Source organism: Falco rusticolus, chromosome 4 (genome assembly GCF_015220075.1).
Source record: "Falco rusticolus isolate bFalRus1 chromosome 4, bFalRus1.pri, whole genome shotgun sequence".
Taxonomy (NCBI): Eukaryota; Metazoa; Chordata; class Aves; order Falconiformes; family Falconidae; genus Falco; species Falco rusticolus.
This window is the reverse complement of record NC_051190.1, coordinates 6,586,241-6,605,587: the sequence shown is the minus strand read 5'-3', so window position 1 is coordinate 6,605,587 and position 19,347 is coordinate 6,586,241. Positions and strand designations below refer to the sequence as shown.

The following is a 19,347-nucleotide window of genomic DNA, read 5'->3' as shown; positions in this document are numbered from 1 at the left end:
GCCCGCCCGGCCGCCAAACGCGCCGAGCCCGCGCGACACCTCTGGCGAGGAAGGGCCGCTTCGCTTTACGGCAGCGCCCGCCGGCGGGAGGAGGCAGGAGCGCGGCCTTCCACGTGGGGCCGCGGCCGAGCGCGGCCCGGCGGCGCCATGAAGCGGCCTAGTGAGCGGCGGGCGGGGGCGCCGGTGGCCGGTGGCGGGGCGGGGCGGGCCGGGCCGAGCCTCGGGCAGTAGCACCGGCGAGCGCCCTGAGGCGAGGGGACGCCGGGGGCGAGCGGCGGCCCGGGTCCGGGGAAATGGCGGCGGGCGCGGAGGTGGCGGCAGCGGCCCGGGGCGGGGTAATCGGACAGGGGGGCTGGAGGGAATGGGTGGCGGTGGGAGCTCGGCTGCCCCCCGGGCTGTCCCCGCGAGCTGAGCGGCGCGATGTCTTGCAGAGCTGAGGAAGGCCAGCAAGCGGCTCACCTGCCACAAGCGCTACAAGATCCAGAAGAAGGTGAGTCCCGGCGGGCGGCCCCTGCCCGTGGGGCGCGGGAGAGGGGGTCCAACTAAAGCTCCGTGCTGATGAGTTTAACGCTAAAAGCATTTTATATATATTATTACAGAACCGTGTTGTACCTATACGTGTACGCAATGGGGATGTTATATTGAATGTGAAGGAGTCGGGACTATGGCGAGCAATTTGCTTTCCAGTTACCTTTGGCCGATGATGTAGCAGGGAGTGTAGATCTTTTACAGCGTTACATTTTGTATTATTCTGGGCTGGTACATCAAGCGTAGCTTTACGATGAGACATTATGCAATCGACACACTGCAATCTAAAGTCAGAAATATACTACTTTCTACTCTGTATCTTTAAATAGGAAGGATACATCCCATTTTTCTTTGCCTTAGACTGAGAAAATATTCTTGTGCCCATCTTCAGATCAGAGAACACCACCGAAAAGTCAGGAAGGAGGCCAAAAAACGTGGACGCAAAAAGCCCAAGAAAGATCCCGGTGTTCCCAGTGCTGCACCATTTAAGGAAGAGCTTCTACGGGAAGCGGAGCAAAGAAAGCAGAGGGTAAAATAGTTTGTGGTAAAGAGGACAAGAACTGAGACCATTCCTATCTTCAAGGAAGCTTTGCATGCACATGCGCACACCAGAGGTGCAGTCATGGTAGACTGCAAATTGTCCTAGCAGACGTGTCCTTTGGAAAAATAATACTTTTTATTTCCAGCGTTATACAGTGTGTAACAATTTACTCTTTTATTTTTAACCTCCATTTCATCACTGTGTTTATTAAACACGCTGCAAGTGTTCTTTTTAATGTAATCTGAGTTGTCTGTGATGCTAAGATACGTAGATGTCCCATCAGAATACTAGAAGTTAAGTCCTGGCATTACGTGATTACACAGAAAATAAGGATCTACTATCTGCAGCGTGGAGTAATGTGACATGAGAGCAGCACCCATATGGGTTGTAATGTGGTTGCTGCACGGCCGGTTTTGGGGTCTAGCTAGCGGATGTGTTGCCTCTGGTTTTGAGGCAATTGGAGGCAAAGTATTCTTTTCAGTGTAGAGTGCAAAAAAATGTTCCCAGTGTCACTTGGACAGATGTGACTTCTAAGATGCCTCAGGAACTTTGGTCAGAAATAACTAAATAGGGAGAAAGAACTATCTTCCTTACCACCCTCAAATATGTTTTATCTTGCTTCGGTTTTGTTTGCAATCAGCTTGAAGAACTAAAACAAAAGCAGAAGCTCAACAGACAGAAAGAACATGAAAAGAAGAGGAAGCTTGAAGCTAAAAAAGCAGCCAAAATCAAGGAAAAAGCAGAGGGAAAGGTAGGTTATCTGGTATGATTTTGATTCTTCAAAGCTTATAGAAGCAATAAAAGTCATCTTGAAACTGTGTCGTCTTAAGCAGTATGTTACATGTTACATTTTCTGCTGTACATGCGCACAAGTATAATACACTAATTCTCAATAAAATTGTTCCCTTTCATTTTTATTTGCATTCAGGAATCCTCTGCCAAGTCTAAAGCAAAGACTAACAAACTGCTGGATAAAAACTCAAAGAAATCATTCTGCAGGGAGCTCAAGAAGGTGAGACACTTCAGCTATTTCTATGTATTTTGATGACAGTCAGCAATGAGACCACTTGTTATTTTCCTTTTTTGCATTACTGTACAGCTGCTAGACAGTATAAAGGTTGCTTGTGATAAACTTCCAACACTAAGTAAGGGATTTTACGACAGAAACTGTGAGGGTTTCAGTTTTACCTGGTATAAGCTACTAGGATATACAGCACTTTGAGGCATTAAGACTTTTTTGGGCCAATGTCAATACATAATGAGTCATCAAAGAGCTCTTATAGTAACGAGGTACTGGTATCTAAGGATTTCTTACCTTTAGAGGAAAAAGATGAAAATTGCTTCAGCTTTCTGGTTTGTAGTTCAGAAGAAAGTTGCTCAACAAGAACACTTGCATGAAACCTCCCCTGCTATTCCAGAGTTGTCATCTGTCAAATGGTCTCTCATGTCCTGTTGATAGTCTTCTCTCTTCTTTCCTAACCTAGGTGATTGAGGCCTCAGATGTTGTTCTAGAGGTTTTAGATGCCAGAGATCCAATGGGCTGCCGGTGCCCTCAACTGGAGCAAGCTGTAACTTGCTGTGGAGGAGACAAAAAGCTACTCTTGGTTCTGAACAAAATTGGTAAGCAGCACAGGTTTTCTTCAAGTGTTACTTGGTCACTGTGTGGTTCTATAGTAGGTGAGCTATGAAGAAGGTTTAAAGGAATCTGAGATTCCACTGAAGACATGAGATCCAACTCTGAGCTCACTGCCCTGCTGAAGGGGTCACATTTCCTCCACCTTTAAGTCTAGTTTGCTAAGAAACTACCACAGACAGGTAAATGCACATTAGCCCCTATCTTCTGCAATAAATTTTGAAGGCATCGGTTAGTCTCAGCTAAATTTGACTAAATCAAAGCCAATTTTTTTAAAGTAAAGATCTTGGATTTTTTAACATCTTTGTGAATGTAAGCCTGTAAGCAGAGGCCACGATGGTGAGTTAAGGATTAGCAAATCAATGCAATAGCTGGATTTGAAGTTTGGCATTGGGAAGTATTTTCTCTCTTCCGTTGCTGTATGAAAGAATCCATGCAAAAGCACGTGAAACCAGCTAAAAAGGCTGCAAGTTTCTGAGTTACCAGCAGCAAAAAAAGAAAAGAAACTGCCAACAGTGACAGCAAGAGCAAAGGGACCTTTCTGTTAGAGAAGCCTTTGCAGGGATGATGTGATAATCCTTCACAGAACATCACTGTACCATAGTCCTCTAGCAAGACCCCAGTGTTAAAAACCTAATACAGGGGCCAAAAGTCAAAAATGTAATGGTGGTATGTTCTGCTTGAGGCAGAAAACAAAGACTAAAATTTGTAACACGGGTTCCTTTGGGGAACATACCCACTGCTTTACTAGAGTTTTTCAGCCAAACATCGTTATAAAGAAACATACTCAATGGACAAAATACAGCCTGGCCCTGATTCCACATGAGATTCCCTCCACACAGTGACAGTTATGATTCACAGGAGTAAAACAACTGCCCTCTTTTTTTTCAGATTTAGTGCCAAAGGAGAACTTAGAGAAATGGTTGAGTTATTTAAAGAAGGAGTTTCCAACGGTTGCTTTTAAATCAGCAACGCTGATGAAGGACAGGACAATGGTAAGAGCACTGCAGACTGTCTCATGGCCTATATGTTTGCAATCATACACGCTGAGAAACAGGAATTTTTGTTCTTTGAAATTCCTTCTCTTGTTCGAATATACCGCTGTGACTGGTGGATATGCCTTTGCACTGTGGCTAAGCTTTGCAGTGCAGTGGGGGAGAACTTGCTATTGAAATACGTATGGTTATTTGTGCCCAGGATGCTGGACTTGAGTAAAAGCAAGTGGGCTTTTTTACTGTAAGGAAGATGGTGAGGGCAGGAAGATGAGGCATTTTTCATCTTCCGCACAGGATGGTTGCACCAGTTACATCTGAATTGTTCTGTAGGTAAAGTGGTGCAGGCTATACTACTGCAATCGTCCTGACTGTGGCCATCAATAAAGGTGGCACCTGACATGATTTCATGAAGAGGATAAAGGTGTTAGCTCCCTATGTCCTAGTCTCAACTCTAAAGATGCTCATTTGAGTCATACATGTATTAATACATAATGCTTCACATGTCTTACCTCTGATAACAGCATAGTGAAATAGACCCTCCTGCAAAACGACGCAGAAACCACAATGCAGAAAGCAGGTTTTGAAATACTTCAAAAAAATTGAAGTCTCTTGAGAGAATGTGAAGATGATTCTGCCATCTGAATGTACATGGTTATTTTATGGTCACACAAGTCTGTAGCACAGCCTGAACTGAAATTGCAAGCCCTTTAAGTCAGTTCATTCCTTTTTCTTGTAGTAGTTGATGGCTACCTAATTCCTTCTGTCTAGAAGGACACAGTAACATCATCTAATAGAGGATAGGAGTTGGAAACGTTACAGTAGATAAATAAATCTATGCATATATATTTATCTTCCTAAATAGCTCTTGACCATGTACCATGGTGGTTTTTTTTTACCTTTGAATCCTGTAGCAGGAGCAGGTCACAAAAAGACGTGCACGTGTTGATTTATCAAGAACCACTGAATGTTTTGGAAGCAAATGCCTTTTGAAGCTTCTTCAAGAGTATGGCAAGACTCAAAACAAACCCATTCACGTTGGGGTAGTAGGTAAGCAGCTGGAGACGCAGAAGGGAGTTTTCTTCTCCTCCCATAAAGCTTTGGTGTCCTGTATTATAGATTTGGTGAAACAACTAACATGTGACTTGTTAATTGGCTTTTTAGTGATTGTTATTGCTTTCATCATGCAGCTTGTGTTGCCTTCCTCCTACCTGATAACTAAAACACTATATGTAACACCACAAATCTTATCAGTGTGAGAAATGAGGATACAGACTTTGTCTTACTTCTGTAGTGAAGACTTCAGATCCAACTCTGATCTCACACTGAAGATGTACTTTACCAAAGACACGTGGAAGAAGCAGTTTTGATCAGTGTTACATAGGCTGAGTTTTCTTACCTAACTTACAAGGTTTTATGTGGTTTTCTTCAGGTTTCCCTAATGTGGGAAAGAGCAGCATAATCAACAGTCTTAAAGGAGTTCGTGCTTGCAATGTTGGCCTAGCAAGAGGTGTTACCAAGTAAGCCAAGTCTGATAAAAGCTGTTGATTTCCCTGTTTGTTGTGATGATTACTTTGAGTTTGTGTACGATTTCCATCCATTAGGGGTGAAGTATGCCCCTGTGTGCAGTTTTAAATGCACGCCTGTATTTGCCAGGATAAAAGATACTGATCTGTGTGATGCAAGCTGTCACGAGAAAATGCAGTGTATAAACTTGCTTTTTTTGTACATTTAGAGTTGTCCTGCACAAAGCATGTAAGAAAACACTGAAGCTGACTCTGTATGAAAGTGCATTCAGTCCAGTGCTGAGCTTTGTGTCTTGCACCCCTCACCATTACCAGTCCTTTTGCTCGTTGGTTACCTTTACTCACTGTGCCTTTCTCTTTGAATAGGTCCATGCAAATTGTGCACATTGATAAACAGACAAAGATGTTAGACAGTCCAAGTATAATTGCAGATCCTTCCAACAGTGCCCTGGCTCTGGCCTTGAGAAGTATCATAGACACTGAAGAATCAGACTCAGCAGATGTGCTTGAAGGAGCAAATGCCATTCTAAATCACTGCAGTAAACAGCAGGTGAGCTCCATCTTTTTCCACACCTTTCACTGCATGTAATCTCTCTATGTTTCTTGGGCCAATAGCAAAAGTTTGTTTCACTTTAATTCTGGTAGCTTTTGAACTGCTTTCCCCTAATCACACAGGGTGGCAACGTAAGTGTGATCTTTCATCCTTACAAATGGAAGGCAGAAACAGCATGCCATGATCCTGTCAGCCAGTCTGTTTTCCCAATAAGTTTTCTGATCTTCAAAACACCCTGCTTTTAAGATCTCATCACAGTATCACAGAGTGAAAAATGAAGATATTCTGACTGCTTCCTGACTCCTTCAGTGAAGACCTCAGATCCAACTCTGATTTCACTGTTTCAAGTAGATCAGCCTAAGACTAATTCCCATTCAGTGCTGTGATGACCCTGTTTTCACAAACCACTGTGCTGTCTCTATACACCCACTACTGTGGGTGAATGGCAGCTCAGCTGAGTTTGTTGATGAAGTAGGCATTTTGCTTTGTAATGCAAAAGAAAACCAGCTCTTCACTTACTAGTTCATCCTCATTGTAATCCAGTTTGATTTGCTCTTTTATTCCTAGAACTGAGAGAAAATTGGGTATCTCTTTCTGAATGCACCATTTTCTTTTGCACTAGGTAATGATGTACTATACTATCCCAGATTTCAGGAACACAGAAGAGTTTTTGACTTTACTTGCTCAGAAAAGGGGTATGCTGAAAAAGGGAGGTGTTCCTGACATAGAGAATATAGCTAAATTACTACTTTGTGACTGGACAGGGTAGGTATGCTATGAATTTTGCTTTATGCTGCTCACCTTTTTTCACGTTGTTAATCCAGCACAGCAGAAGCTCTGAGTCCTGTGAAGTACACAGAAAGGAGGTTTCTAACATTTTACTTTGGTAAAGACAGCTGGATTGGCTAACAGATTTAGAGAACGCTATACATCAATAATTTTATAAAGTAGTGAAAGATACATGGAAAGAGTCAAAGCATGTTGCATCTTACTACATAGCCTGTTTGCTGACTTCTGCGAATACTGAGTCCATGTAGTCCTCTTCTAAAGACAGGAAAGAGTAAGGCACATTTTCTGTGGAAATTTATAGTGGTTCCTATATTCTGAAGGTGGGAATAAATGTAATTCAGAATCAGTAATAGTAATTGAGTGTGACTTACTCTCCTTGCTCAGGTGGTTCATCTGCTTTCACAGCTCATGATTTTACAGTTCATGATTTTACAGGCAGATGATTTATGGTGACAAAGTGTGCCATTTCTTTTCCCTCTCAGGAGCGAGCTATCCACTTAAATCTGTTTTTGACAACTTCAGGGTCAAATTTAAATAGCTATTTAACTGCTGTTAAACAGATATTAATAAATTAGTAGGTAGGCAGAAGAGTTTGAGAACTTTGTGCTCTGGGTTTTATTTTTAAATACAGTGATTTAACTATGTTGTCATTGGTTGTTTTTTAATGCTGATTATTTTATTTTCCCAGAGCTAAAGTAAGCTACCACTCGCAACCTCCAGGATCTCAGAGACCACCACCATATCTTACAGAAGACAAAATAGCTGAAATGCAGGAGTGCTTTAATTTAACGTACCTAGAAGAAGAGAACAGCAACACTGTTCAAGGTAGGACTGTTACTGTAATGCACTGCTACCATTAGTAGTTTTAATGGGAGATTTTAAATGCAGCTCCTCCTGGGGTTTATATGATAGCTTTGCCAATATGCAGTTAAAATGAACCTTTTAAGAAAGAAATGGATTCTGATGCAACAGAACAGTGCATCTGTGTGCTGTCTTAACACAAAATTACCCCTGCTAGTTCTTAGTTTCTAACCCTCCTAAATAGGAAATAAGGAAAAAGACCATTGAAGAGCACACAAACACTAGCTAATTAGGCCAACAAAATACATTTCACTCAGTACAATCTATACTCGAATCCAAGTCTTTAAGCTCCTAGCAGTCTTCTGTAGGTGCCTCAGGGAAAGCTACTCTCAGAGAATTGTCCTTTGTTCTGCCTACTTATGGGGGCGTGCCTCTTGTGAAAGGGAGTAGGCAGGACGGGTTTTGGGGGTTTTTTTTCTAGCCCTGACCTAAAATGGCTGTCCTCTCAGGGGGTAGGCGTTATATCTGGTGCTGTCTAACAGTGACTTAAGAGATGCTTCTGTGTTTTTCCCAGCTTTAAAACGGCGCAGTCTGGCAAGCAGCATCATTTTCCAGTCAGCTGGTATGGCAAATGGGACAATAGAGGAAAATAAAGTGATAGAGGAGGCATCAGAGTGGGAAGACTTGGAAACAAGCAAGGAGGGGGAGGAAGAAGAAGAGGAGGATTTCACAGAAAGTGATGATGAGCAAGACAGTGTGGAAGAAAAAAAAGATGTCAAAGAGGTAAATCAGGGTTTTGTTAGGCTGGGTTTACCTGTTTAGATCCTGACACCAAGTGTACCCACTCAGCATCCTGCCATAAACTGAGAATGTGTAGGCACTGTAGAGCCCCCAGGAGTACTCAAAAAGTCTTTTCTTCTGGAGATAAGGGTGGGGCTTTTTGCATAATTAAGGAAACAACCTTGCTCTAACTCAGTTCTAAGGCAGTGTGTTCCTGACCAGCTATACAAAGGGACATCCATACTCTCGTCAGTCCCTGTTAAGCTTCATTTGCATGGGAGACTTCATTAGTGATGTCTGAACGAACATATATCTCTGACCTCTGACTTGCAGGAAGGCAAAGCTCAGGTCACCAGAAAAGCAAAGCTTGGAAAACGACAAACAAGTCCTACAAATTCAGAAAAGCAGAGAGCAGGTCTGTATTACAAACCCTGGCCTAAAGGATAGTCTGTAGTACTCTAGCACTTGCACTGCTTTCACTAACATATCATTTTCTTTTCTCAGAAAGCGAACATTCCCATTCACTATCATTCAGCTTGGATAAGGCAGCAGATGAAGATGATGCCTACGATTTTAATACAGACTATGTATAATGAATTATGTGTGAAGACACCATTTGGAGGTTCTTATTACTGGCTTTCAGAACTGTCATGAAGACTTGTGTTGCAGCAGAAGTTGGAGGAGCGCCGCATACCAGAGCTGCTGCAAAGATTCACAATTATTGCTGTGTCAAATAATGTACTTAATGGCATATCACATTTGATCGTTACAGATTTTATACGTCCAGCAAATTCACTATTTGGCTTTAAGTCCTAAACTTTATTTCCTGTATTAAAGTCTATTTTTAAAAATTTCTAATAGATTGAGTTAGTCTGTTCAGTTTTGCCTTATAGAAAGATGTTTCAAGAAGATAATGCTTTGGTTTTTTTCTTTGAAAAACAATGGTAAATGTTTAATTCTAGTAATGTTCAAACACTTAAATGTCAAGGTAAGTTTTCACCCTCCCTTCATAAAATTTAATTGTTTTTCCTAGAGGATTATAGACTGTACCCCTAAAGCACGACTTAAGTCAGTAACTTTTCAGTATACTTTTGCAAAACTTGTAGAACTTTCATAAGTAGCATTTTCTAGCCAACCTTCACATATTTCAGCTAGATAGACAAGTTGTATCTAAGTACTGCTCTACATACCAGCACTTTCACTTGGAAGGGCAGCAGATTATGATATTAGTAATCTGTCTTCACGGGGGAACAAGCTTCTTGTTCTTACAGTGCTCTTGAACAAAAAATGTATTTTCTGATGACACCTGTTATACACGGCAACAACTGGTAACTGTAAAGCGAAACACAGCCCTGTGCAATAAGGATGCATTACTGCACTCAGCCTACAGCAGAACTGGGTTACAAGAGAATTCTAACCAAGAGGCCCTGCAGCTGTTCAACAAATTAAGCATTTAGAATAAACACCTGACAGAAACCATCTTCTTCCTACGCATCTGTTTTCTTCCTATTAAAGGTCTGATTTCTGTGTTCTTTTCTTTAATAGATGGTTTTATTTTTCCCCTAAATGTATGTTGAAGCACAGTCCTCCTAAGCAGAGTATCACATGCAGACTCATGCAGTTTAAACCTGCTAAAACAGCCTAGTCATCAGAATTAAGCTGACATCATCTGATCCAATACAATCTTTGAAAGTCTGGTAACTGAACTTCATTACTCCTAACCACTTCAAGGACAAGAATGGTTCTTCATCAAAACCCAGGAAAAGAAACTATAGGTAACAAACCACAGCTCAGCATCCACAACAAACAGACATACAGGCAAAGACTGCAATGAATCAAGCAGTTGGGAATCCTTTTAAATTAGAAAGCAGTAATAAACCCATATTCATACACATGTATCTCTGACCATGTAACACTCAGCCCGTCACTACATTAACATAAAGCCCTTTGTCTAAACATCTTACACTGAGGACCATATACAAGCTGTATTAATAAAAATGACAGCTTGAGTTCAAACCTGTTAAAAACCATTAAATGGAACAGCTGGCACAATAGCTACGGGGATATATCAGCCAATAATAACCAGTACTCAACACTACAACTGTAAGAAAAAAACAACTTACCTATAGAAAAGGCGATGGGCAGCCAGCTATAAAAAGGCACAGGAATCTTGATGAGTTTTAAGGGCCAGACTGGGAAAAGCACAGTAGGAAAAACTAGAGCACAGCCATGCCCATGCTCACTTGAGGGAGCTATAAGGAACTTAACAATAACAAAATTAATGTGGAAGTCATACAGTCTGATCCCCAAAATAAACATTTTGCACAATTTTAGAATGAGATTGCTTTTGCAAAGATGGGATCAATTTACCTTAGTTTCAATCACTTGCTATGGTATTTACGTACAAAGGAAACACACTTCATAGATCAGGACTAGAATCATTGCCATTTACCAGAGGTTTGTGTCAACATGTTAAAATCAGCTTTTATTTTTGAAGTCCACCACTTTAAAAAAACGTTTTAGTGTTCACTGGCAGTTAGAACGACTTTGCATAGTGAAATAATACTTGAAAAATTCATCTTTCAAAAAAAGATTCAATTTTGCAGAATTCTGCAAGAAAGACTTACACAAAACTGGTTGGGAAGAGTTTTCATGCAAGAAGGGGTAGTTGAGAAAATTAATTCACAGGATAAGAAAACAAACCCAAAAACCCCGCCCCAGAACAAAACCCAAGCAGCACTTAATTACAGTACATTGCTGGGCAAGGTTTGCACGGTGCGAGCACCAGCTGAAGTTGTATCTTGTTCTTAGAAACTGTTTCTTTCCGTAGCTGATGAAAGAAACTGTTTCTTTCCGTAGGATCCTCCTCCAGAAGACTTGTAGCGAAGAGCAGAACCCCCAACCGGCAGAAATGAACTATTAAAAGTGCTACTTTGTGGAGATCCTGGCTTTCTGTAGTGCTGCTGAAGTAGCATCTTCTGTCACACAGGTGAAGCGAGTCTCGTTTGGACCTGCGCATTTCAGAACGGCACCTGAATAAGTGTATCACCTTGTGCTCCAGAAGGCAAGGACTGCTCTGTAATACAAGTTGGCTAAAAAAAAGTTCTGCTTGGCTCCAGAAGTTTCCTGAGAAAATGCCATCAGTTATTGAAATTGATTCTATTTTGCTTCATAGGCTTCTGAATGTCTGCGGATCAGGCTGAACTTGCCTGTAGGGTCAGGGACATACCACTTCTCCCAGACTTCAGCGTATGAAGCTGTTCTTCCCCATGGTTTGAAATGTCCATTCCAATGGAGCAGCTTGGCAGCTTTCACAAACTGGGGCGAGTACCTTTTTCCAGCACTAGACCCTTTTATTTAAAAAGAAGCATTAGTGTCTGAAATAAAGGCAGCAGAAACACCAACATGCAATATTTTGACTTCGATTTTAACAAAGAAAATCTTGGCATTTATGGAGAAAGGAGGTAATATAGGAGGCAGACATCAGGGCAAAGGGAAAAACATCATAGCTGCAAATGAATGTCACTTTGATCTGTCTCAGTACTGCCTTCACTTCCAGGTTCTTTAACAGCACACCCACCCACCCACCCCCCTTAACACCCAGATGTATTCAGCAGCCTGTGTACTGTTCATTGGAAAGAAAACCCAAGAAATCTCTCCCAGTATTGGAGTTTCACCAGTATCAGAACAGAAAGTCTGTTCCTCTCAGTAGTCTTGGAAGAAACACCTAGGATCATTTCAGATACAATACTATACGCAGAACAAGAAAAAGAAAATGAGAAGTCATTTGAGAATAAGTCCATTCAAGAACTATCCCCCTAGCAGTTCAAAAATAAAACAGAAAGGATCAGGCCCCCAAGCCCCAACATGTTATTGCAAAGCAGCATTTCTTAAAGAACAAGGTATAAAATAGAGGAAGAAAAGATCCATTTCCTGCATCATCAACTAGGTGTCCAGCTACAGATGTGTGGAAAAAAAACACGCTGGGGGAGCAGTGTCACAGATGTTTCATACATACCAAGATGCCGGACATTCCACATGGGATCAATACTGGAATGTTGCTTGTAAAATACAATTAGCAGTGGAGGTGTCGTGATGCTGCCAGCCAGAGTCCTACTGTAGAGTTCCTCTCTGGAAAAGATGATGAAAAGAAGTTGGGAAAGGATGATTGTGTGGCCCTGAATCAGTTGATTTTTCACTTGCAGCTGCATGACAGGAATCCACAGATACACACACAGCCCTTCATTTAACATGCCATCACCAGAACCCAACCCTTGACCTGCTGTCGCCTCAAGCTTGAAGCTACTTACGCTACATTAAGTGCCATCCACTTCTCCAATTGCTTAGTGATGTTCTGTAATTTCCATTCTGTCAAATTGGCAACAAAAACTCCTGGATTGAAAGAGCAGGTATTGGCTTTCATGGCAAGCTTTCGGATGGTTTCTTTTTTGTAATCTAAAAACCCAATGTAATTATACTGGGGGGGGGGAAGGAAAAGAGAGTAGAAACTGGCTTAAAATATGGTCAAATTACTAGTTGAAGAAAAATTTTGCACAATTCCCAACAGACAAGCATTACTTGAAGTTGTTAAAGCAAATGCCCCTTCCTTTAAAATAAGAGAAAGCAAGCCTACAAGGACTAACATTGTTAAAATATGATTTTATAAACTACATATTTTAAGGAATGCTGCATGGTCTTAATAATACCATATTAATAATATAGCACCACTCCCAGAAAAAGTACTTTTTATAGACTCACAAATGAAAAATTCTCCTTCTGATGTTCTAAGATCGCCTGCTGTTCCACACTAGGAACCGCTCTCATTATAAAACACAGCAAAAATCTGAAGTGCCTTTACTGTGCCTAAACAGAAACTGCAGGTGGGATTTGTAACACAAACATCAGAGTAAATTTATTTGGGTAGGGAGACCCACACCTTTAGGTTCACTGCATTTGGAAATCAACCTGCAAGAACATCAAAACTGACTGCCTGTTTCCAAAGTCTGGGATCTATAGTGTTGTCACTGCAGAATCAGAATAAAACTAACCTGATTGCCTGCTCCACGGACAGCAACTTTATTAGTGGTTGAGTCACAATCATCTGAAAATGCAGCTGCATGTCCAGGTTTCAATGGAGTGTTGTAAAGTTCAAGAATATCATCTGGAAAATGAAAGTAAGCACAGAAAAATTAAAAGCAATCCTGACTAAGTGCTGAGGGACTTCTTGTTCAGGCCATGGCTACAGCAAATAAAACCACTCAAGTTTAGTCCAACTCATTCATCTTTACAAAGGTTTTATATCTTTCCTTGAAGCAGAAGTGTTTGATTACTGTATGCGATTACATACCGACCTCAGCATAAAGCCAGTGGCAAAAGGCTAAGAAAAGGTCTCATACCTTGCACTATTACATCATCATCCACATAGATGGCCTTCTCCACATGAGGCACCAAACTGGGCAAGTAGAATCTTGCAAAGGTTAACTGTGAGAACAAGAAAGCAAGAGGAGGGAAGAATTAAATGAAAAATTGTCCAAATAAATATGAAACTGACTGATACTCCTGGCACTTAACTATGGCCCTGATGTCCAAGACAACTTCTATCAAGGAAGTAAAATAGGCAGCGATATCCTAGAAGTTATTTAAAATAAACAAATTCCATCGGTTCTTGGTTTCCTATGAATCTGTGCATTGGATAAACTAACTTTAAAACTATATTAGAATTTCTTATTTCTCCACGTGTATCTGTAGTATCTCTCAGGTGCTGGCATGCTTGACATGCAAGCTCCTGTGTCTCACTGCAACTAGCAGCAACAAATGGTACTAAGCATGCATACGTAGATATTCAAATCCATCTCTTACTATCTGGAATTTCTTCTTACTGAAATTTAGGATTTTGATTATAAAAGACTGCTTCTATGCTAACAGATTTGGTTTTGATCTCTAGTTCCTTTCAAAAGCCAGTATCAAAATATGTTGTTGCTAACTAATAATTGCAAAAAGTAATCAACATCATCCTCACTGGTTTTAAGGTGTCTGCCTTTTGAGGATCCACTTGTACTTTTCCTTCTAAGACACGAGGGTCAAAATCCAAAATTCGGTATCTCAAATTTTTCAGAGCAGTGTTACTCAGCCACAGCCTGCAAACAGAAGAAAGGCACAGATCTTGTTAAATGAGACAAAAATCAAATGAAAAGCAAGAGATCTGACTGACAGTGACACAGATCTTGATCCAGCCACTCGCCTCCCTACCCAAGAAACACACATGTAGAATGCAATGTATGGCTGATTGCCCTGGTTTCAATCATGATAGAGTTATTTTTCTTCTTACTAGCTGGTGCAGTGCTGTGTTTCGGATTTGGTATGAGGACACTGTTGACAACATGGTTTTAGTTGTTACTGGGTAATGTTTATACCAAGTCAAGGACTTTTCAGTTTTTCAGCCCTTGAAAGCAAGAGGGCTGGCAGGGCACAAGAAACTGGGAGGGGACACAGCCAGGACAGCTGACCCGAACTAACCAAAGGGGTATTCCATAAAAAAAAAGTGGTATCAGAAGTGGGATTTGAACCCACACCTCCCCACGGAGGCCAGAACACCCAGCCCACCACAGGAAGGTACGGAGGACAATGAAACATCACGCACAGTATATAAACCGGGGGGAGCTGGCCAGGCCCTGCCGACCACTGCTGAGGGACTGGCTGGGCATCAGTCAGCAGGTGATGAGCAGTTGTATTGTGCATCACTTGCTTTCTTCTTTCCCCTCCCTTTGGATTTTATTCCTCTCCCCTTCTCCCTCCTTCTCATTATAATTATTGTTAGGGATTTTTTTTTCCCCCTGCTATTTTATTTATTAAATTGTTCTTATCTCAACAATCTTATCTGGAGTTTCACATTCCTTTCTGATTCTCCTCTCCATCCCTCTGGGGCCAGGGGAATAAGTGAGCGGCTGTGTGGTACTTAGTTTCTGGCTGGGGTTAAACAACTGATGTCGGCGGTGTCCTGTATGACTGCAGAGGCATGCCCACTATCAGCATACCGCACAGCTGTGATACATGGAAGTATGATATTGCTTCTTATTTTACTAGAAATACACGGTGCTGTTATCACAGGTCCTTCACAAAAAATATCAGTGTGAACAAATGTGGGTAAAATAAAAGGATCAAAGAATAACCTAAAAAACCAGAGAAACTTCATTGCCAGCATTTGAATTGCTTAGATGAAATGTAGGAAGTAACTTTTACAACCCCTCCACCACCAAACTGCAGTCCCATTGGTTGGATATAACCCCACCGGAAAAGATGGCTCTCTTCCATCCCTGAAACATTACCGTAGAGAATGACCGAAGGACTCCCCACACCAGCCTTGTCAAAAAGCTGCACGCAGCAGCAGCAGATAGGACTGCAATTTAGAGGAGTGCAGTTCTAGGAAAAAGTCAGCTCTTCCACTTTTCAGAGATAAGTTTTACAGTATTGTGGGAATCAAATGAAAAGATCATTACCTCAAGTGATCCACAGTATCATTCAAAGTAACAATATGGAAAACCACATTGGATCTGGTGTGTTGGTAAATACTGTTCATGGCTGCAATTGCACCCCCAAGCCTCTCATCTGATGCTGCAATGACCACAGAAATCTCCTTATCATTCCGTTCATCTGCCAGCCTCTGGGGAACCGCAGGTATGAAATCTATGGGCTGAAGTCCTAATGGATTTGAATCTGTGGAGTACAAATGGCATCCCATACTTGTTTTAGGCAAATGAAACACAGACATTATTACCACACTAAAATTCCCAACACCTTCAATTATTTCTACTATGCAAGCACTTGGATGTCTCAGCTGAGGTGTGGATTATAGCACCTGCTCTTGAGAATCCAAGATGTCAATGAATAGGAAAACATCACACTTGCAGATAAACTACATACATTTAACCATACATATTCACACAGCACAAGGTACTAAAATGAGGCTTAAACTACAGCAGGTCCCACTTGCCTTTGGTCCCCTCTGACGTGCCGATAATCTCACTGACCTCCCCCTCCCATTTACCCTAACCACCTTCTAAGTCTTGTCCACATCACCCTTCCCTCTTTTTCTTATACATTCTTTCCCTCTTAGGTAGGAACCAATGAAGAAAACAGAAATTCTAAATTAAAGTCACTGTTGCACATTTTTTCCCAAAGATCATCAAGGCACAAAGTACAGCACAAACAGCCCATGTTTATTTCAGGGATCACAGATCACACTACATTATCTAAGATGAAGCCACAAAAATTTACACTCTTAGGGTGCAGATAGGAAAATGAGAGATCAGCATTGAAATTTATTACTAGACCACATGACATGTAAAAGCTGGCAAACTGCCCACTACCCACACTTTTTATAACACCACTGGTACCTTTCAGATGATCTAGACTATTACATATTAGTTGATTTCAGGTAATTTGAGGAACATGGCAAACAGGGGCTTGGCAGTTTGTGAGCAGCAGTTTGCTGTTCACAAAGCAGGGCTTATGCATCTGTTTGCCATTTCCTGATGACAGAGCTCAACAGCTTTGACTTCAACTGATTCCTGGTTAAGGCCTGTCAGGCTCCTATTCAACTGCTGTTGGGGTAGGAGTTGTACAGGCGCTTTCAGCAGTGACAGCTCCCAGGAGTGGCAGACTGGGACTTGGTACTTAATGGGGACATGGAAAGGCTCTGTGAGACCAGATGTGGTTCTTAAAAGCAGACTCCCCAAAATGAAAAGGCTGTTAAGTAAACTGAAACATATCTTAATGACTTAAAGCCAGAAGGAATCCTCACTGCTATCTCGCCTGGCTTCCTGACAAAGAAAAAAGTCACAGGACAGCAAGAACAGACAAGCCATCAAGCTGAAGTTTCTTGAGTATGAGAACAGGAAAAGACGCAGTCATAAAAGAGTACAAAAAATATATCTTCTTATGCAAATGACTGATTATTATCATACACGCTATTTTAGCAATGTGGTGGTTTCTGTCTGGCCAGCACATGTGCTTTCCCACCAATCTTTTTAAAAAAAGGAAAACTTTAAAAAAATTAGAATAAAACTCAACATACCTGACAATTCCCGCTTCAAGAAGTCACTGAGGCCTAGGAAGTTATGATGAAGAACTAGCAAAAATATGACAACAGCCACTATAAGGATGGAAATGTTCACTGAAAATTTAGAAGAAAAAAGTTTATCAATATAACCAGAGCAAGATTGGGAAACTCGGAAAAATACAACAGAGATATATTATTTTATATGCATTAGACATACACACATACACATACCTTTCCTTAATGTCATTTTTCTCTTATTATTTTACCTATTAGCATAAGGTTCCTGCAAACCTGCAAGAGAAAAAAAACAGCAGTCACCCTCTACCTCCAGTGCATGCCTATGCAAGGCAAAACCCATGATCACCAGAAGTGTGAAAACAAATTCCGAACGCCATGTATGTTTCCTTCTCTTAAAAAGATAAAACTGTATGTCACATTTGAAAAATGTGTTTATTCCTCTCCCCTTCTCCTTCCTTCTCATTATAATTATTGTTATTATTGTTTGGGATTTTTCTTCCCCTCCTATTTATTAATTTGTATATAAAAAAAGTACGGTATCTCAGTAAGTACGCAGTGACAATGATGTGTCTAAAGAAAAATTCAGAGATAAAAAGGGAGACATGCAGATCTTGCCACTTACTTCACTGACAGAAAAAAACCCCACCAAACTCCTCCTGCCAGTCAGAAGTGATTTGAAAAGAATCTGGAAGATTACATCTAGTTACTTTGCTGTTGAACTGATTTAATTAACTGAACCAAAAGCATCCCAGCAATAAGGCAAATTATATGTTTCTTTCCACACTTAACTACCAGCAAGATTATGGTAGGCTTGTAAGATTTTACCAAACAGCATTACACACTTTCAAAACCATTAAATCCCCTACATAAAATGTAACAGAGTATCAGCTAAAGTGCCATCAAAAGAAAATAATCACAGAAGTATGAAAGAAGGTACTACACCACCATGTTATAAGAGGTGGTAAAGCCACAATACAACGATGCAATTTTGGCATGCACCTGAACTCACTTATTATTTAATGTTGAATAATAATCATAATAGTAACGTTTAATAATAAATAATAGTAAGATAAAATAGTAACATAAAATAAATAATAAAAAAAATAAATAACGTTAAATAAGGGAAATCTGAACAAGAACTACGCATCCTGGCGCGTGAAGTAGCTTTCACATAACCCACGGAAAGCACACGCACCATAACAACATTCCAGCAAGTGGCAGTTCTGTATTAAAACCCTTGCAAAATCTCCCCAAACTAAACCACCACACACTGTGCTGTGGCCGTTAGGTGCGGCCGACTTCACCACCACCGTTCCGCTGTTGCGTTTCTCCCGGGGGAACGATCCATGCGTCGAATGTAAACAAGCGCCAGGGGCACAGCCCCGCCGGGGCCGGGGTTACCGCAGGCAGCCGCAGCGCTCCGCAGAACGAAGCGCGCAGCGCGCTGGCGGTGCCGGCGGCAGCGGTGCGGAGGGTGCGCACACACCTGCGGCTCCTGCCCACACTGCAGCCACCCGTGCGGAAAGCGCCGCCGGGGGCTGTCCCAGAAACGGCTGCCAGCACAAACCCGCGCCAAGTGACTCCGACACCTGCTCACGCTACGCTGCCGCCGTTCGTTACTCCGGTGAGGCGGCTCGCAGCCCCCAGGGGGTGCGCAGGGCTGTGCCCCCCGTCTCGCCGCAGCCCCCTGAGCCCCCGCGCCCCCTCGGGCCTCAGGCGAGCCCCCGCGCCCCCTCGAGCCCCGCCAGCTCCCCTCACCGCCCGCCCCCGCGGCAAGGCGCCCCCGCCAGCTGCCCGCCGCGATGCCCGCCAAGGTCGGTGCCCCGCGGCCCCGGCGGGGTGCGGCAGCGGCCGGCCGCTCGCGAGGAGAGCCCCAAGCCCGGGCGGGGAGGGCCGCCAGCCCGCTGCCACCTCAGCACCCGCTCCGGGCAAGCAGCCGCGCAGCCGCCCCACACCTGCCGGCCGAAGGCCCCTCAGGCCGGGGGCCTAGGGCTCGGAGCCGCCGTGGCCGGGGAGGCAGCGTCCCGCGCCGCGTCGCGCCCGCCGTTCCCGGCGACGGCTCAGGGGAGGCCGAGGCTCAGGCGCAGGCCGGCAGCGATGGCGGCGGCGGCAGGCGGCCGCCCGGGCT

General features: G+C 42.6%; 2 protein-coding genes and 3 non-coding genes across 7 annotated transcripts; 4 read left to right on the top strand and 1 right to left on the bottom strand.

Moving 5' to 3' along the window:
* Positions 1-52: 52 nt before the first annotated feature.
* GNL3 (G protein nucleolar 3) lies at positions 53-9,001 on the top strand. Its single transcript, XM_037383948.1, has 15 exons — positions 53-160; positions 432-490; positions 920-1,057; positions 1,710-1,820; positions 1,998-2,081; positions 2,554-2,689; positions 3,594-3,697; positions 4,609-4,744; positions 5,127-5,214; positions 5,587-5,770; positions 6,396-6,538; positions 7,251-7,387; positions 7,938-8,146; positions 8,477-8,558; positions 8,648-9,001. Exons 1-15 carry the CDS (start codon positions 148-150, stop codon positions 8,734-8,736), a joined length of 1,713 nt encoding a protein of 570 aa, XP_037239845.1. The 5' UTR covers positions 53-147; the 3' UTR covers positions 8,737-9,001.
* Positions 2,749-2,820, top strand: LOC119147926. The gene has a single exon (XR_005104238.1). It is a non-coding gene; the product is annotated as a small nucleolar RNA SNORD19 (small nucleolar RNA).
* LOC119147927 lies at positions 4,952-5,025 on the top strand. Its single transcript, XR_005104239.1, has one exon. It is a non-coding gene; the product is annotated as a small nucleolar RNA SNORD19 (small nucleolar RNA).
* Positions 6,043-6,119, top strand: LOC119147928. Its single transcript, XR_005104240.1, has one exon. It is a non-coding gene; the product is annotated as a small nucleolar RNA SNORD19 (small nucleolar RNA).
* Positions 9,002-10,576: 1,575 nt separating the features above from the next.
* GLT8D1 (glycosyltransferase 8 domain containing 1) lies at positions 10,577-19,287 on the bottom strand. Of its 3 annotated transcripts, XM_037383950.1 has the most exons (11): positions 18,415-18,901; positions 17,842-17,904; positions 17,433-17,492; positions 17,217-17,315; positions 15,640-15,856; positions 14,163-14,280; positions 13,540-13,624; positions 13,192-13,304; positions 12,454-12,620; positions 12,162-12,274; positions 10,577-11,493 (listed from the first exon to the last, which is right to left on the bottom strand). In XM_037383950.1, the coding sequence occupies exons 3-11, from the start codon at positions 17,446-17,448 to the stop codon at positions 11,303-11,305; spliced, it is 1,119 nt and encodes a 372-aa protein (XP_037239847.1). In that variant the 5' UTR covers positions 17,449-17,492; positions 17,842-17,904; positions 18,415-18,901; the 3' UTR covers positions 10,577-11,302. The 3 variants fall into 3 exon arrangements, with proteins under 3 accessions (XP_037239847.1, XP_037239846.1, XP_037239848.1); XM_037383949.1 differs by lacking the exons at positions 17,842-17,904; positions 18,415-18,901 and adding an exon at positions 19,175-19,287; XM_037383951.1 differs by lacking the exon at positions 17,842-17,904.
* Positions 19,288-19,347: the final 60 nt, after the last annotated feature.

What these genes read in the sequence shown, in the direction of transcription:
- GLT8D1 (XM_037383949.1), bottom strand. An exon ending in CTTGAAGCGGGAATTGTCAG is followed by an intron (nt 15,857 to 17,216) that starts GTATGTTGAGTT and finishes TGTACTCCACAG; the next exon opens with ATTCAAATCCATTAGGACTT. An exon ending in TCCGTGGAGCAGGCAATCAG is followed by an intron (nt 12,621 to 13,191) that starts GTTAGTTTTATT and finishes CCCCCCCCCCAG; the next exon opens with TATAATTACATTGGGTTTTT.
- GNL3 (XM_037383948.1), top strand. An exon ending in CTACTTTGTGACTGGACAGG is followed by an intron (nt 6,539 to 7,250) that starts GTAGGTATGCTA and finishes TTATTTTCCCAG; the next exon opens with AGCTAAAGTAAGCTACCACT. An exon ending in TTCAGAAAAGCAGAGAGCAG is followed by an intron (nt 8,559 to 8,647) that starts GTCTGTATTACA and finishes TTCTTTTCTCAG; the next exon opens with AAAGCGAACATTCCCATTCA.